We start from the raw sequence: 18,127 nt of genomic DNA on the forward strand, positions 1-18,127 counted from the left end.
ATTGCTCCGGGTAGAATAGCCCTCCTCCGTCACCACCAGCGATGCGATTTCTAAATCCAGCTCCGTTGAGCCTACATTATAACCCAATTTTCAAAGCGCTGTATCTCCAAAGGTGAGAGCTGTGGGCAGTTCGGAAACCCGTCCACCAGTGACATCATCGTTAGGCAGATATTTTTTAAACAAGATGTTTTTTACAAAAATGTTTAGATTTTTATTATCGTGAGAACGATGGCTTCCTTTTTCGCATTGCAACTTTTCAGGACTAGAAAGCCTGCAGTTTCCATTAGCTTGGATTCCCCATTGATGATGTCACATATACACTGACACGACAACGCGTATTCAGGGCGGAGTCACCACCCCCAGGGGAAGTTGTGATTTGCTCTCGTTCACTGCAATGCAATTTGCGGCATTTCCAAAACAATATTGCGCAGAGTAGCGATTATCAAACGTATTTGCAATGCCATACGTTGAAAGATCTGTTGCCCGTGGACAAGGCACGTTACCTCCGCAAGTTAGATATCATCGGCATAGATGTTTGTCCATATGTGATTAAGGATTGGAAAAAGTTGCATTGGCAGCCATAGAAAATTCTGCCCACAGTAAAAAAAACGGATGTGACGTTTTTGGGCGTTCCTGTCTTGCTGTCAGTGTATGGTGGACTGGTTTGTAAACTGCCCACAGCCCTCCTATGAGACACAGACTGAGTAGAACAAAATTGTGCCATTTATTTTTATTTTTTATTTTCATATTTGATATGTCTCTGTTTAATGCTTGCCCCTGAGTTTGTCACAAAACTTTAATAAAAAGATTTTGAAAAGAAAAAGAAAGAACAAAATTGTGCCATTTTATCATGATTAATAGTGAGGACCTATTATATGAAGATAGGTTGAAAAGTGGTGAAGTGGTCCTTTAAGGTTGCCTGCTGTTATAAGGCATACTAGCTAGCAATCTTTGCGGAAGTTGGAACAATCATAACAGCATATGACATAACTAGGCTACATCAAAGCAAACTTCTAGGAATGCTAAAAGAAGAACACTTTAATAAGAAGTGGGCTGGAGGCTGCACTATATTACATGAGTCACTGCATGCCATGGACGCTTGTTCCAAAACTGCACAGAGATCGGAGGCGTACAGCATTGATTCAGACAGCAGCCTCAGCCCATGCAGCCACATTGCATTTCTTGCTTCGCTGGGGTGTAGATTAGATTAGAACGACGGGAACTGCAGTTTAATATCGTCCTGTTTCTTTTAGTCGTTGACTCGTTGCCATGACAGCTACAATAAAGTCCCTATAGTTTGACGACACGAACTAAAGGCACGATCGTCGCAGCTGCTTCACCTGTTCTGGTCTCTGGTCGGGACTGATCGAGGTCTCGTCTCCCTGCCGTGGTGTGGGTCTGGACTTGGTCTGACCTGGGAATGCTGCAGCATCATGTTATTGTTTGGACAGATTCGGACAGAGTGAGAACAATGTCAAAAGTACCAGTCGACGTACCGAACCGACCTCGTTTATTAACTTAATTAAGCCTGCTTGTCCTCAGCCGGCATGTCGACTCCTCGACACACCGTTGCCAGGACACTGTAAAAGGAAGAGGCTGATAGTGTCGTGTGCAGCGCCAGTTCGGATCATCAATATCTGGCACAGACACACTATACTTCGCTACTACAATTAAGACGTTCAAAATCGTGATCGTTTTAACTCGACACAATGGGGACACCCGGCACTGGTGGTGATGCTGCAGTCACATACACATACCTGCAGCATGCATGGAAAGAGGATGAAACCACGGAGGAGCGATGTTATGAACCAGAGCATCTGCCTACACTGCTTGAGGATGAGGTAAACACATTTATGAAAGAAAGGCACCTTAATATCATATGCACACATTTTAACTATAGTATATAACGATGTGACTTCCCCTAAAAGTCGTAGACTACTTTAAAATTCACTGTCATTTCCTCCCAGTCTCCCACCTGTTTCAAGTTATATTGGTCGTTGATTATTCTTTTAAATAAAAGCAATGAATGGATTTAGGGTCAGAAACACTTCCTACTACAGGATATCTTTGCATTTTAATTAATCAACTTTGGGGCTATAGCCTACTTCATTGTAGCCTACTGCTAGGCTATTACTAGGCTATATAGATTACCTCACAAAAGTGACTTGGAATTTTCAATATCATTATAGATTCATCATATGTCCGGATCTTTGCTCTTTTAGCATAATGGGCCATATTATACCCAATTACTGTCTTGCTGGTCTTATTGTGTTTGTATGGATAGTGTAAATTAAGATGAGTCAAGAAGACATTTGCAGATATATGTTTATGAGATAAGTTATGGCCCGGGGACATTTAGTTTTACATTTTCATATGGCATTCACTGTAGTCTATGCATGCACAATAAAATCCAACTCAAAAAGTATGAATGTAGCGTTGTAGCCTATACATTTACTGAGAGGCAGCCCTCAGCAAGCTAAACATATTGAATCAACTGTGTGTGCGTGTGTGTGTGATTCTGTAACTGAACAGTGAAATGAAACAAAGGTAAACACACTACACCAAACACACTGTCAGTATTAACCACCTCAGTCTGTTCTCGAGCCACTTTCATAAAATAGCCCTGCAACTCTGAACTTATCTAGACACACGACCCGGAGTGGCTGTGTATCACACAAAGGTCTGAATCTAGTTGGACTGGGCCAGAGTACCAGGGCAACAAGTACCAGCTCCCTAATCTCTGCTGCTCTCTCCCACTGTCCGTCCATCCATCCATCTTCAACCGCTTATCCGTAGTCGGGTCACGGGGGCAACAGCTCCAGACTTCCATCTCCAGAGCAACATCATCCATAGTAACTTCCTCCTTCCTGGGGGATAGAGATACAATCCCTCCATCTGATCCTGACCGTCCTTTCGGTCATGACCCACCAACTGATTGTGAGCCAGGGACCACCATCCCGACTAAGAACCAACCTGGCCACTAAAGTGCTGTGTCAGGTGGCGCGATATGAGTTAAGATTCTGATTTGTCTTGAGTTGCAGAGTCAGGATATGTCATTGTGGAAAACCCCACGCACACAATTATAGTAGTTGCAAAAGGTCAAAACAAAACACTTTGCTTTTACTGTAAACTCTGGGAATTCTGTCTGGCAGGTCGTCCAGAACTTCACAAGTGGCGCTTGACATGGTCTGTGGCGCTTGAGACCGATTCTAAAAATGTCTTCTAAATCCTAACAGAAAAAACGTATGTTGAAGGATCAACATACGTATTTGGCCACAGACCCCCATCTCAAAAACATTTTGTTCCAGGGACCCCCAGAAGCAAAGATTTTAGTTAAATAAAAATGTTCGCTTTAAAAAATGTATGTGTACTGTGGTAGCCTAGTTAAGTTTTAAGTACTTTTGGAACTCCTCATCAACTGAGACCTGAACACTAATGACAATGATCATAGTATTTAACTCCACATATCACATAAATGCCATGAGTTGCGGTCTAAGTTAACAAAAACAAAATCTAATAATGGGAAAAATCACTTTCCTACTTTACTGAAGAGATAATCTCTCAAGAAATATTCTGATAAAATAGCAGAATCTGTCAGCACTACTGCCATAAAATATGTAATGTTGTTAGTAGGAATAAACAAAAGCAACCAGGAGGAAGTGGACTAAGTAAGGAGGAGGAGCCAAAGCCAACTTTCCGTTGTAAACAAAAAAGGAGGCGCTGTCCCCAGAGGCAAAAACCTTTTCCTTTTATAGTCCAGTAATTAAAGTAAAAATATCCTCTCAGGTTGGACAAAATTGCTTTATTTTGTTTCTCAACTGATTATGACAGGACATTATTAAAGGGACCAAGAAGTCACGTAAATGGAATTTTGACAAAAACAAATCCACCACACAACCCATCATGGCGATGACCCCTGGAGGGAGGGTTGTCCCAGTGGCCTGAGGCCGCGTCGCAGTAAAAACTTATGTAGGACGGCATATTTAACTTGAGTAGAGATGGAGAGACTTCTAGGTTTGCTCTGCATGTACCGTTCTCAAGGGAAACTGTCTATTTATGGGGACGCTGCTGCTGCTTAAAGTGGCAGTTTTCTGCCCTGTAATTGTGCAGCAGCACCCCAAAGGCTCATGTACTGTAGATTGTCTTTGTTCAGCTGTTGCAGCCAAACTAACTGCAACATCAAGGGAATGATCTCTGAGCACACAGTACAGGCAAAACAGATTGGGACACTTGAATAATGCAGCTGTTCTATTTTGTTTGCAGATCTACTTGAATTGGAGATGGAGTTCTTACATTAGCCGAGCTATACCCCGGCTATAGTGAACATACGAGAAAGAGCATTGTGACAGTTGACCAAGAGTTCGTTCCACTCACTGCATGGGAGAGAATAACCTCACGAAAACCTTTTGGGCCTCTCTTGTTATTAAAACGGTATTTTGAAGAAAAAATTATAATACATTTATATTATAAAACTATAGCCAGTCTCACACTGCATCACATCGTGATTCTTGACGCATCGTGAGCTTGTAGATCTGGTATTTCTGGAGTTTTGCCTATACATGCCCCGGGCAGCCCGAAATAGGGCCACCACCAGTGGTAATGTGGTTAAAACACAGACCCTTGGTGTGAGTGTGTGCGCTCGTTGACATCAAACCTATATCTCCTTTCATCCAGGTTTCCTCAGTGGGCACAACGTTGTGCTAGCATCAGCAATTGCACAGAACTAAAAACAGCATCATGTAATGAAAAGTACATGCAAAGCAATGGAATCCCGCTCCGCGTACTGGCTGCGTCTGTTCACAATAGCCACTTTGTGCCCCACCCCACCCCCCGCATGCTCTATTTTGTGCTAAAGCACGCTTTTGTGCTCGCTTTCCGTCCTAACAAGAAGGTCCTATCTTCATCGGACAGCATTACAAAGATTCCATGATGGAATGTTCTGAGATCACTAATGCGGCCATATGGTCATGAATGATGGGTCACTTATCTGGCTCTGGGTGTATGTGGGTGTAATAATTCACAACGTGTTGTGTGTGCGTGCGTGCGTGCGTGCGTGCGTGTGTGCGTGCACGTGTGCATGCGTGCGTGCGTGTGTGCAGACGAAACACGCACCATATGTGCTCACAGCAGTAGAATGATGGCGACTTGTACTATATCTTCCTAAGCGATGGCATTTTGCTGCTTGTACCAACTTATGACTCTGTACTGTACTGTACTGTACTGTACTGTACTGTACTGTACTGTACTGTACTGTACTGTACTGTACATACTCAGGAGCAGGAAGTGAGGGTTCCTCAGAGTCAGTAGTAAAAGTATGAACTTGGAAGTAATAGCAAAATGGCTATCAAGTGAATATGGTCAGTGACAATTCAAACATCCGTGGGTCTGTCTGTCTGTCCATTTGTCCAACAGGAGAACGTGTCCCTGGCGGACATCCTCTCGCTGCGAGACACCTGCCTGACAGAGGAAGAGGTGTGGGCGGTGTTGGCGGAGTGCGTGAGCGCCGTCAGAAGCATCGGAGCGTCCCACCTCTTCCACACCCTGTGCATAACGCCCGACACCCTGGCCTTCAACGCCCACGGAAACGTGTGCTTCATGGAGCAGCTGAGCGGTGAGTCTTCTGTTCCGCAATAGCCACAATGTTGATTTAACCCGTTTAGACCTGAATCCAGATTCTACAAATGTCTTCTAAATCACACTAATTAACACTAATTAGCCCCGCGAACCCCCATTTGGAAAGACATGCCAGGGACCCCCATGAGAGAAGATTTGTACGGCTCTAGCAGTGATTCTTTTGTAAAAATCAATGCTAATTTAAACTCTGAGAGTGTACAAATGGAACCAAATGAACCCTAACGGATTTGGTTCCATTTGTACGCTCTCTGAGTTACAGACCCATAAGGGTCCATTTGGTTCCAAATTATCATTTAGCTGGGTCCCCCCTGGAACCTCCTCCCTCAAGTACCCCTGGGGTTCCCCAGACCCCACTTTGGGAACCACTGTTCCTAATGCCATTCATTGTCAATGGAAGCCGTATCGACGTGAAGATACAAAGATGCATCCGACACTTGTAGCTGCTGCAAAAGCTATACAAATTGAAGCTGAGCCGGGTTCCAACTTCCAGATGCAAAGCTACAACTATAGCTGCAATGACACGCGTCACTACACGGACGTCAACGACCGTGTGACAGATATACAAAGAGACTTTGTATATCTGTCACGAGGCATCTTTGCATCTGCCTCGTGTGAACGCAGCATTAGGCCATGTTTACACGGCGACAGTGTGTATGGAAAACGGCAAACTAAAATATCATTCAGATATAAACCTTCTGTTTAGACGGCAACGCCGTTATCGGGGGTTGGAGACGCGACAAAGTGGAGCCCCCTTCCAGAGTGGGCGCCTGGCGTCTCCATCAGGGGGGCAGTCAGACAGATATTTTGTGAAGCCACTAAGGAAATGAAAGTTCATATAATGGCCTGTTGTGGCGCTGTCACTGGACCCAAAAAACCCCATAGCTCCATAGAGGTCCATGTATTTGGGCCCAACTTCACCTAGACTGTATTACCTTAATAAACATGGTCATGAATACTTTCTGCTTCCAGTCACTAGTTTAAAGTCTCATTTCTAATGTCATAATATTCTTTTTGGAAAATGATGGTCCCATTTATAAAATAAATTACCATAAAGTCGTGCATGTTCTGAGGGGCGTGGCTACCGTTACAGTCTATGATCGGGATCCCCCACCCACTCGAGTCAAAATAAAAACCAACGAAGAAGAAGTCCCGCCTCGTTGTCTGGGCCAGCCAATGGCCAGCTGGGCCAGAACGGATCTAGAAAGATGGCGACTTACAGTGCAAGGAATTATTGGCTTCATTTTACGTCCATGTTAGACCCGGGGAACGCTTTGTCCATATTTTTAACAGTCTATGGTCTCCATGCAAACGTGAAATACGAACGCACACACACACACACACACACACACACACACACACACACACACACACACACACACACACACACACACACACACACACACACACACACACACACCTTTATTTGTAGAGCACCTTTCAGACATAAATGCAGTTCATCAAGTAAAGATGTTTTGATCATTTCAACTGAATTGCACTTAAAATGTCTTTTCACATAACTTGTTATCCAGCTGTACTGGACTGTGTCCTTTACATGGAATATGATTAATTCTGTAGAGTGTAGATAAAACAAATAGCGTGCACACAGTGTGTACCGTGCACGGTGAACTATGTGTATCTATGTCATTAATCATAACGCTGCCCTCTACCTTGCCTGCTTAGCTATTGATCGTGTTTAATTGACCTCTTTGTGAAATTGTGATGAGATTGCACGCGTGCACGCACGCACACACACACACACACACACACACACACACACACACACACACACACACACACACACATGTTCCTCTTGTGAGAGTGTACGATTGAGTGACCTTGCAGGCTGTAATATTGATGCAGTCAGAGATCTAACGTGGATACCAGCTACTGTGGGAATGATGGGTATCCATGACGCAGTGTAATTCTCTCCAGACACTTTCTAAGTGCACACAGACATTTGCATTTCAGAACGACATTAATTATGGCGGTTTGTAGAGAGAGATCACCTGGTAAACCAGTGTATATATACATTCTTCAAGTGATGGAACAAGTACTCGCATGTAATGTAGAAATACTGCGTTACCAGTAAAAGTCTGGCGTGCAAAATTTACTTCTACTAGAGTACAAAAGTAGTATATTTGAGATTCAAAACGTACTCAAATGTGTCAAAATTAAAAGTCCCATTTCACAAGTTTTCAAAATGTCTAAAAATCTTTTGAAAGTAAAGTAAAAGTATCTCAAAAGTACTGGAGTAAATGTTCTTTCCTCCATTGTATGCTTATGTCCTGCTTTCAAATAACATTAATATTAAGGAACGTGTGCAACATCAAGTAATTTTTTTAAGGAGATTGGGAAATGTGAGGAAGCCAGAAGGATCCTTGGTTACCAGACGATTCAGCATAGCAACCAACTCCATCTGTGATGAATTTGTGACTTATTTTGGAACAACATACAAGATTGTTTAAGACCACTTAAGCCCTATTATTCAAATGAGCAAAATTAGCCGATCCAGCTTGAAAAGAGCAGGTCTACTGCTCTTTTCCCTATTTTGGAAATCTGTCTTGAAATGTTTTGTGCCAGGTAGGAAGTGGTTAAAAATCAGACCCGTCTGAACCGAGTGGTAGAGGGTTGTAGTGACCCTTCCTGACCCCAATCAGCATGCTGCATGCAGGGGTCACTCTAAAAGCAGGGTCAAAGGTCCTACTCCAAACTCACAAACGGACACACAAAGCTATTCATTGGAGACGCGGTGTGCTACCGCTCAAAAGTATTTGGTGTGTGTGTGTGTGTCTACAGGCAAACATGAGTCACCAACATTGTACTGTACTGCAGTATCTCAGGGTTGCAGAATGCACGCGTTATCAGGGTCATGGCTCATCATCTCGCTCCCTCCCTTCCGATCTTCACTTTCTTATTTCTGTCTGACTGACCTCACAACCTCATTGCTGTGTTCAACTCTCCCTTTCTTCTGTGTGTGTGTGTGTGTGTGTGAGAGAGAGGGAGAGAGGGGTAGAGAGGAAGTTCTCCCCGACTATACTCCAGGACGAGAGGAGACGAGAGATAGAAAGATATGGGATGGGGAGAGGAAGAGAGTGAAGGAAAAGCTCCAGTAGACAAAACCCAAATCTGTCCTGACCCACTTTATTTCACTCACCTCCTCTATCTCTCTTAAACTGGGCTGAGTACAATGCCCCCAATCCCCCCCGCCTCACTCTATCTCCCCCTTTCGTGTGTGTGTGTGTGTGTGTGTGTGTGTGTGCGTGTGTGTGTGTGTGCACCCAGTAGAAACAGTGGCCTATTTAAGATCAAGGAAGATATACACTACTAGTGATGTGGATCTCCCCCCTCCAGCCTGCAGATATACCTTCCCCGCTTGTTTGTCAGAGATTATCTCCGACACGACGTATGCAGATGAGGCGTGCTACAAACTGCTGCATACACATTGCTACAGTACATGTACACATTTCCCCCCCGAATCTACGATTTGCATCTGATTATGGCGGTACGTGCTTGCTTAGTGAGTTTAGTGCAGATCAGCCACAGCCGTATATCAAAGTGTTTGATAATAAAAAAGGGACAAAACGTGCTGCCTGCTTTACTTTGATGAGTGAATGATAATATGCATGATGAATAATAATCAGGGGTCAATGTTGGAGGTCGCTGTGAATTAACACCCTGATTGGACGAAATGATTCAGTAGAGTTATTAACGTTTTAAGATTTGCGAAACATTGAATGTTGCACAACAGGTGCTCCCAGCCTGTGGAGCGATGCGATTTGTTTTGATATCAATAATCTCCGTCCTATTAATCAATCTCCGTCTAGGGACTGTTCTAATTAACAGGATGGAGACCTCCGTCTGGGAGGTCTCTCATTAAACTGTTAACATGTTTACTTTTTATGCCCGATTGTTCAACAGATGATCCTGAGGGCTCCTTTGTGCCTCCTGAGTTTGACACGACCGGAAGTACATTCGAGGTGAGGGAACATTCTGCGCCTACAGATCAATTGGGTCCATGCACCATTGCACCAGCGTATAGTGTTTTTCCTAATGTGAAGCAGTGTTGATTTCGTCGACTAAAACTAAGACGAAAATGTTCCACACTAAAACATTCCAGGTGACTAAAATGTGACTAAAACTAAATGAAAACTATTCAAGAGACTACGAATAAAACTAAAATCTAAATTTGCTGCCAAAAACAACAGTGATGCGTCTTGCATATTCAAAAATAAAGAGTTAAAAGAAAAACAAGTGATGTGAAGGTCAGTGTTACTGTGCTACTTGCGGAAGTTTGTTTGTATGCAGGGACCACAGGGGAGTAAATATCAGTACTTTATTCATTTTCTTCTTCTTTTTAGGTTAAAATTAATCAACGATGCCTCTCCGGTTTTGTTCATTAGAGACTATATTATTTGAAAACTATTACATCTGTTTCTGTATAAAATGATATGTTGTGGTGATGTTTCTGTATATCATTTTTGAATCGTACTGTCCGGCCAATAGGACTGTGGTTGTTCTGGGCAGTTCGGCCAATAGGACTGTGGTTGTTCTGGGCAGATCGGCCAATAGGACTGTGGTTGTTCTGGGCAGTTCTTCCAATAGGACTGTGGTTGTTCTGGGCAGTTCGGCCAATAGGACTGTGGTTGTTCTGGGCAGATCGGCCAATAGGACTGTGGTTGTTCTGGGCAGATCGGCCAATAGGACTGTGGTTGTTCTGGGCAGATCGGCCAATAGGACTGTGGTTGTTCTGGGCAGATCGGTCAATAGGACTGTGGTTGTTCTGGGCAGATCGGCCAATAGGACTGTGGTTGTTCTGGGCAGTTCTTCCAATAGGACTGTGGTTGTTCTGGGCAGTTCCCAGGTGTGAATGTGTGTAATTGTGTCAAGCAGGATGTTGCTGACAAAATGTCCCCAGGGGCCCCATTTGGAGAAAAAAATCTCAACCCTGGTTACATAAAGGATAGAAGATGAATAAATAAATAAGTAACCATCAACAAAGCTTGGGCAAAAATAAGAGTTTATGAAGGAGGGCAGAGTTTATGAAGGAGGGCAGCCCACCAACTATTTTGGTCTCCCACATTGGGACCCGCCTTGCACATGTGTCCATACCACATAAGTATGGTCCATAGTTCCACTTCACTTGTTTGCAACAATCATCGTGTCTAGGATCTCAACTCAAAAACACCTGTTTCAGCTCCGCAGTTACCAGAAGGTTAGCCATAATATCTACTGTGAGTGCAACTTAAGCAAAGCAAAACAAAAGCCCTGTCATGTACAAGTGTGGCGTCTGTGACAATTATAGCCCACTTGGGTGGCTGACTGGCTGTATCCTGTTTCTTTTCCTATAATCTTTCACTGATTTTTTTTCTTCCATTCTCCTGTCACCGTAGTTCTATTTTGCAACCTTGGGCTCCTGGTAGTCAGATCACGTCGTCAGGTAGAAGGAAGGATAGTTCTTGGTTTGGTAGACATGAGGCTGCAGGATGTGAGAAGAGTAGTTCTGATAGATGTCAACATGGAAGAAAAGGAGCCCTCATGCTGCACCGTATGTTAAGTGACTTTCTGAAGGATGATGAATTATGCCCTTGATTTAATTCATACCAGTTTAGGGTACCGCATGGATATATAGATTAAAACATAAAACACATCCCTAAAGTATCAATGCTTTGTTCCCATTTAAGTACCAAATGAAAAATCAATTCAATGCACTCAATTGAAACCGAAAAGTGACATGAAACAATGAATGTACCATTTAGAGACATTAGAGCTCTTATCCATTGGTAACTTTCAAAGTGCGAGGAGTGAGTCCCATGATAAATGGTTTAGGAATTATGTACATTACAACTATGTACAGTATGTGCAAGTAACAGTAACATTCAGCAAGTAGACATACCATCCATCTAAATATCACACTGTAGCATCTACCTACAAGTAAACAACACACGTGGAATCTACCTAAATAACATAGCTACCTTCTATGTAAATTAGATACCTAGCATCTATGTAAATAACATGCCTACCATCTATCTAAATACCATCTACTATCTGTCTACATAAGTCAACAAGCAATGACCATTTAACTTCCTGCCTTTCTGAAACATAACTGGGTGTATGTACTACTGTATGGCTACAGAATAGTTGCTGGTTAAGCTTAGTTAGTGCTTTGGCTATATTTTACATCAAAGAAGGATCTTATTTCAACACAAACAAACCCTGTTCGACAGCGGTGTCTCTAGATTATCTCCACCTTTGATGCTCCGGGTACGCCTGAGGTCTCTTATGTACGTGTGTGTTTTTCTCTCTCTCTCTGCGTCTCTCTGCCCTGCGCTGTGCTGTACTCTTCAGGGCCACATGTACTCTCTTGGCTGCACCCTCTCAGCCGCGTTAGACTTTGTCATTGAGCCAGAGCTGCAGCCGGAGCTGGGAGAAGAGGCCATGAGGCTGCTGGAGCAGATGCAACGGGAGAAACCCGAGGAGAGGCCTCTGCCACAGGTACCCAAGCATGCACTGCCCCACTGGCACTGCAGTTTGCTAACTAAAAGGTGTATTGTTGCACAGTAGAGTTCTGAATTTATATTTTGTCATACAACAGTGTCGTCAAGTGGCGTAATGGTGATTTGTTTTTTTTAATGACGTCACATGCATGCGCGCCTGCGTGCTCAATCATGCACACAGAACAGCCGATATAGTATGAGAGTTATTCTAAAGAATGCAACAATGACCTTAATGTATGTAATTATTATTACATTTACTTAGGTTTACGGACGTATAAATAGAAATAGTAGTAGGAAACATGTTTGTATAGGAAATGACTAGTTTTTATATTAGTTTTGAATCTTTGTAAATCTTCTCAAGGAATGCCTTGAATTATAGGAGCTGAAAGCAAAAGTTTGCTTTTGAACGAGTCGAGTACTTCTGCTTCGATGGTGGCTGAGGCATAGTTGTGTGCAGATAGGATACTAGCACCAGCCCTACTGAAGCCAAAATGCTGTGTTGCTTACCGTGCATGCGAGGTGTGAGGAAGCATTTGCACATTCACTTGTTATGCAAAGTACCCATTTGGGGTTACAATTTAACTTGGCTCATGAATTGAGGACACGTACGCGCTCCAACGTGCACGTCTTTAAAAATTAAAAAATGTGAGGAAAGCCTTTCTAAAAGCCCGGCTAGCTAAGCTACACCATACCGGGCCATAGATGCTGAAAACCTACTGGCATTGCCATCCTTGGTGCCCATGGGCTCTCATAATAATATATTGAAACCTTGTATCTGCATATTGTGACTTTTTAGCCTTCCTCATACTAGAGTGTCAGACAAAAGTAGTGAAAAATGAGATCTGCAATCTTGTAGATCTGCTATTGACACGCAGGGTTTCCAACCGACATCGATACATAGAAAGGGAAGATGTAAGGTGTATTAGTGGCAGTATTAGGTGGGTATATCTAATATGGGTAAGCTAATAAGAGCTAAGAAATGCATTTCAATGGAATAGTTTGCTGCCATTTGCAGATTTCTGCAAAAAATGCTCCATTCCCATTGAAATGCATTGGCAGAATCCACCCTCACAGGTAGAATAAAAGTGTGGTGTGACCTTAGGGTGGTATTAGAGGAAAGGCCATGGGGTCCCCAAAATCGATAGGGCCATCCTTAGCCGCAATTTGCAACAATAGACTTTTTTATAATGAGATGACGCTAGAGTTGCAATACTATTAATTGGAGAGACAGCGAAATCCCTTCACGACGGACGACGTACGTCGCGACGTATATTTTTCCGTCGCAACGTATATTCGAGTACGTCCTGGCGTAAATATCAATTCGTCCCGGCAGAACGGACTCGTCGCGGCTATATCTACCCGTTTGCGACGTAATAGGTTGACTATTATTTTCCGTCGCGCCAGAACGGGACTCGTCGCAGCTATATCTACCCGTTGTGGCGTGAGCTGGACTCGTCGCGGCAGAACGTGACTCGTCGCGACTATATCTACCCGTTTGCGACGTGCGCCTCGCCGGTCCGGTCTCCAGGCGAGCCTGCGTCCTTCATATATTTTTTTTTCTGCTCTCGTTGGACTTAACTTTAAAAGTCCAATGGAACACCTCTTTGTAACGGGCCGCTGTAGCATAGTGGTCTAATCCCTCGCCTCTCTATTCTTTTTTGCTGAGGACGCTGGTTCAATTCCCGCTCGCGGCAGACCAAAATTATTATATTTTAGACAGACACACAGACAGACAGACAGACAGACTGCCTGTCTGCCTGCCTGTCTGCCTGCCTAATGTATTGTAAATAATGTATTCATTCCATACGGCTATTTTTTTTTAATATAAAAACTTTTGTCTTTCGCGCGATTCGAACCAGCGTCGTCAGCACCAAAACATTGAGAGGCGAGTGATTAAACCGCTAGACTACAGCGGCCATACGTTACAAAGAAGTGTTTCATTGGACTTATAAAGACAATAGCACCCAGCTGCAGTCTCGCAAGGGGAGGGACCGGAAGTGCTTTTATTTCCGGCTTCCACGTGCACAAGCGCACATACACGCACGCGAAATATAATGCAATATGTAATAATCAGCTCATACATTATAAAGACATTATTGCATTATGAAGTTTTATTACAGTATGAGTCGCCTATGTGGAGGTTCTTAATGTAACACATTATTACATTATAGAAAAATCTATTAAGTTATGTGCTCGTCTTTTAATTACATTATGAGCTGATTATTACATTATGAGGTCAGATGTAGAGTTGCTGGCCGCCTCAGCTCCATATATGGAGATCTAGGTGATGATCCAGTCTTTTCAATGTATGGCTATCCAGGGTTTGATGAGGTCAGTGTCGGGATCTTATATCATATGGAAACGGCCATATATGGTGGTGTGACGTGTCATGAGGCGTGACCATATATGGAGGCATGACACGAGGCGTGACATGACACACTTACTGACTGACTGACGGGAAATGCAGGTTTTCATAGTAAATTAAATGCATATGGTCGTGTGTCTGTGGTCTATGGTCTGGACATGGTGTGTGTGGGACAGGGGTACGGGGTTATAGCAACTTATTACATTACTTAAATGCCTTGATATCATTATGTTATAATCGACCATATAGGCCTAGCCTATTATTGCATATCATTTTATTATTGTTAGATTTGCATTTCTTCAAATATGCACACTTATACCACCAACTAATAAGCTTTCAATTAAAATATTACCTACAACAAACTACTTCAAACTTTTCCAAACCGACCACGTAATTATGTTTAAGCACAGATGGTACTATATACACCCGGCATTTAAGCGCGCACCAGCAAGTGCGTGTCGTGCACGCGCATTATATTTCGCGTGCGTGTATGTGCGCTTGTGCACGTGGAAGCCGGAAATAAAAGCACTTCCGGTCCCTCCCCTTGCGAGACTGCAGCTGGGTGCTATTGTCTTTATAAGTCCAATGAAACACTTCTTTGTAACGTATGGCCGCTGTAGTCTAGCGGTTTAATCACTCGCCTCTCAATGTTTGGTGCTGACGACGCTGGTTCGAATCGCGCGAAAGACAAAAGTTTTTATATTAAAAAAAAATAGCCGTATGGAATGAATACATTATTTACAATACATTAGGCAGGCAGACAGGCAGGCAGACAGGCAGTCTGTCTGTCTGTCTGTCTGTGTGTCTGTCTAAAATATAATAATTTTGGTCTGCCGCGAGCGGGAATTGAACCAGCGTCCTCAGCAAAAAAGAATAGAGAGGCGAGGGATTAGACCACTATGCTACAGCGGCCCGTTACAAAGAGGTGTTCCATTGGACTTTTAAAGTTAAGTCCAACGAGAGCAGAAAAAAAAATATATGAAGGACGCAGGCTCGCCTGGAGACCGGACCGGCGAGGCGCACGTCGCAAACGGGTAGATATAGTCGCGACGAGTCACGTTCTGCCGCGACGAGTCCAGCTCACGCCACAACGGGTAGATATAGCTGCGACGAGTCCCGTTCTGGCGCGACGGAAAATAATAGTCAACCTATTACGTCGCAAACGGGTAGATATAGCCGCGACGAGTCCGTTCTGCCGGGACGAATTGATATTTACGCCAGGACGTACTCGAATATACGTTGCGACGGAAAAATATACGTCGCGACGTACGTCGTCCGTCGTGAAGGGATTTCGCTCCACCTGATTAATTGACTCCCCATTCATCCAAATCACTTTTGCGATCTGCTTGTATTAAACGACGTTAAACTCACCAACATTTCAGCTGTATGCCAAGCTTGAATTATCCTCTTTCAAACTGCAAAGCTTTTGTTTCATAAAAATCCACCATAGACATGATATGAGCTACTTTATGTCAAAAATATTCATAGCATAATTCCCAGCGGCCATGTTTACTAAGTTTGCGACCAACCTCAAAACAAGTCGTGTAGGAGAGAGCTTGTTTTATTAAACGCATGATTGAAAGCTGTGCGTGACGGGCCGCCGCCGTCTTCTTTTGGGTGTTTTACCTGCGTGCACACACACACACACACACACACACAGCGTTAAAAAAAACAAGCTCTCTTCAAGGGCCATTAGATGGGGTTCACCAAGCTGTAATGTAGTGTACAGCATAGTCGGGATATTATCAGAACAATGTACAGTCTGGGAATCATTTCCTTACCAATACATTTCTTCACCAATGTGTTTCTAAAGGTGTCTAGTAACACATCTCACACAGACTGTAATTCAGTTTCCCTAGAGAAGAATCTGTGACAGCTAGCTGCTAAAAGTTGAGCTACCATTAACAACCTATATGCATTATGTATAGGCTAACTTCACACCTTCATTCTGTTTTAAGTAGCGTGTGAGGGGGTCAAACTATGGGGGTTTCATGATTCTGAATCCATTGCATGCATTTGTTTTACACAAAAAAAACATTTGTTGGGCTAACAACAAATGTGATGACCAATGTGAGGTCGGTGGGAAAAATCCCCCAATAAAGTAATCCATAAGTAAACAAACCAAAAATTGTAGATCTTCTATTTTCCAAAATCTAGTAATCCATAAAGTCATCAAATAAAAAGGCAATGCATTGCTCAAAAAAGGTAAAAACGTATATTCCTCACCCAACCTTCAAGCCAGGAGCCACAGCAGGTTCCCCTTTGTCCAAAAGCTCTGAATTTATTCAGAGATAAATCCTCTAAATGTTCCTTGACCAAACTTTTCTTCTTCAGATCTCAAAGTTTTCCGACCGCACTATGTGGTTTATCAATTTCTGATTGTACTTGGTACTAGTATTGGCCTTAAAAGAGTCTCTTTGACAAACCACCACCAAACACTCCTTTTGATACCTAAAATGGAACACCTGGCGGCCTCACTTCCTGTACTTTTATAGCTGTTCCTGGTACCTCACTTCCTGGAACTATTGCTAACGTGCTTTTTTCCCCACAGCTCCCCCTATGATCAAACATTGTCAACAGAAAATGAGAATGACCATGGTTTACTTTAACTACACAAAACAAAACATATTTTCCGTACAATACATTTCAGGGTTAAATATTCAACCATATTTGAACCAATATATTCCCTTGTTATCACCCAGTATTTCATTTTCTTTCAATACTCATGCCAGGACAGGAAATACATTTCTTCACACATTCGAAAATGAAATAGTTAGAGAATGAGCAAACCTAGAAAACCTTAAAGAAGAAGTGCATACGATATTGGTTAAAGATACGTCATATACATTTTGTTTTGATTCAGAGAAAGTTTGGCAGCTGACAGCTGGTGTTTGAATGAGACAAGTGACGCACAAGAGTGTGTGCGCAGACTACTCGCACAGTCTCACACTTTGTTGTGTCTGCATGCATTTTGAGCACACATGCAGCTGTAGCAATATTCCATGGCTATGGTATATCCTTGCATGCGTTTGAGTGTGCGTGTCTGTCTGTGTGTGTGTGTGATGTGTACATTCATACATTCTATGTCCACACGATTAGTAAATACACATAAAGGACACAAACATTTCAGGTGCAGTTAGATTACATTCACACACTTATGCCACATGTTTTCATGATACAAGAATGTACACGGTACATGCACGCACATGCACACGCGCACACACACACACACACACACACTCTAATGCTGCAGTAATCCTTTAGGATAAGTAAATGATGGTTCGTTCCAGTAATCATATTTGGTGTAGTAATAAAATGCTATTGTTCCCTCCTGACCATTAGATGAAAGATAATTGGCTTTTTATTAAGTTACTGCTCAGTTGTTTCCATGAGGCGCTCTGGAGCACCACCAAGTGGACATTAAATGTCAGTGCAATGCTATTGGTCCTTAGTTGACTAACCCTTTTTATCATCCGTCTTGCTCAGTTGATGTATATATCCATGACACATGGATACGCACACACGCACACACGCACGCACACACACACACACACACACACACACACACACAGGCAAACGTTGATGAAAAGAAAATCTACTCTCTCTAATTGTGTAGACTTCTTGTAAATTAAGT

General features: G+C 43.0%; 1 protein-coding gene across 1 annotated transcript in view; it reads left to right on the forward strand.

Moving 5' to 3' along the window:
- The first annotated feature begins 1,143 nt into the window (after window positions 1-1,143).
- The window catches only part of kndc1 (kinase non-catalytic C-lobe domain containing 1), a 55,807-nt gene continuing 38,823 nt past the window's right edge, over window positions 1,144-18,127 (forward strand). Inside the window, exons 1-4 of the mRNA XM_083774305.1 lie at window positions 1,144-1,841; window positions 5,413-5,611; window positions 9,553-9,611; window positions 11,980-12,126. Of these exons, the coding sequence (XP_083630431.1) occupies window positions 1,710-1,841; window positions 5,413-5,611; window positions 9,553-9,611; window positions 11,980-12,126 (537 nt within the window). The 5' untranslated portion in view covers window positions 1,144-1,709. The remainder of the gene's footprint in view (window positions 1,842-5,412; window positions 5,612-9,552; window positions 9,612-11,979; window positions 12,127-18,127) is intronic.

This window comes from Protomyctophum parallelum, assembly GCF_964188405.1.
Source record: "Protomyctophum parallelum genome assembly, chromosome: 10".
In the NCBI taxonomy this organism is placed as follows: domain Eukaryota; kingdom Metazoa; phylum Chordata; class Actinopteri; order Myctophiformes; family Myctophidae; genus Protomyctophum; species Protomyctophum parallelum.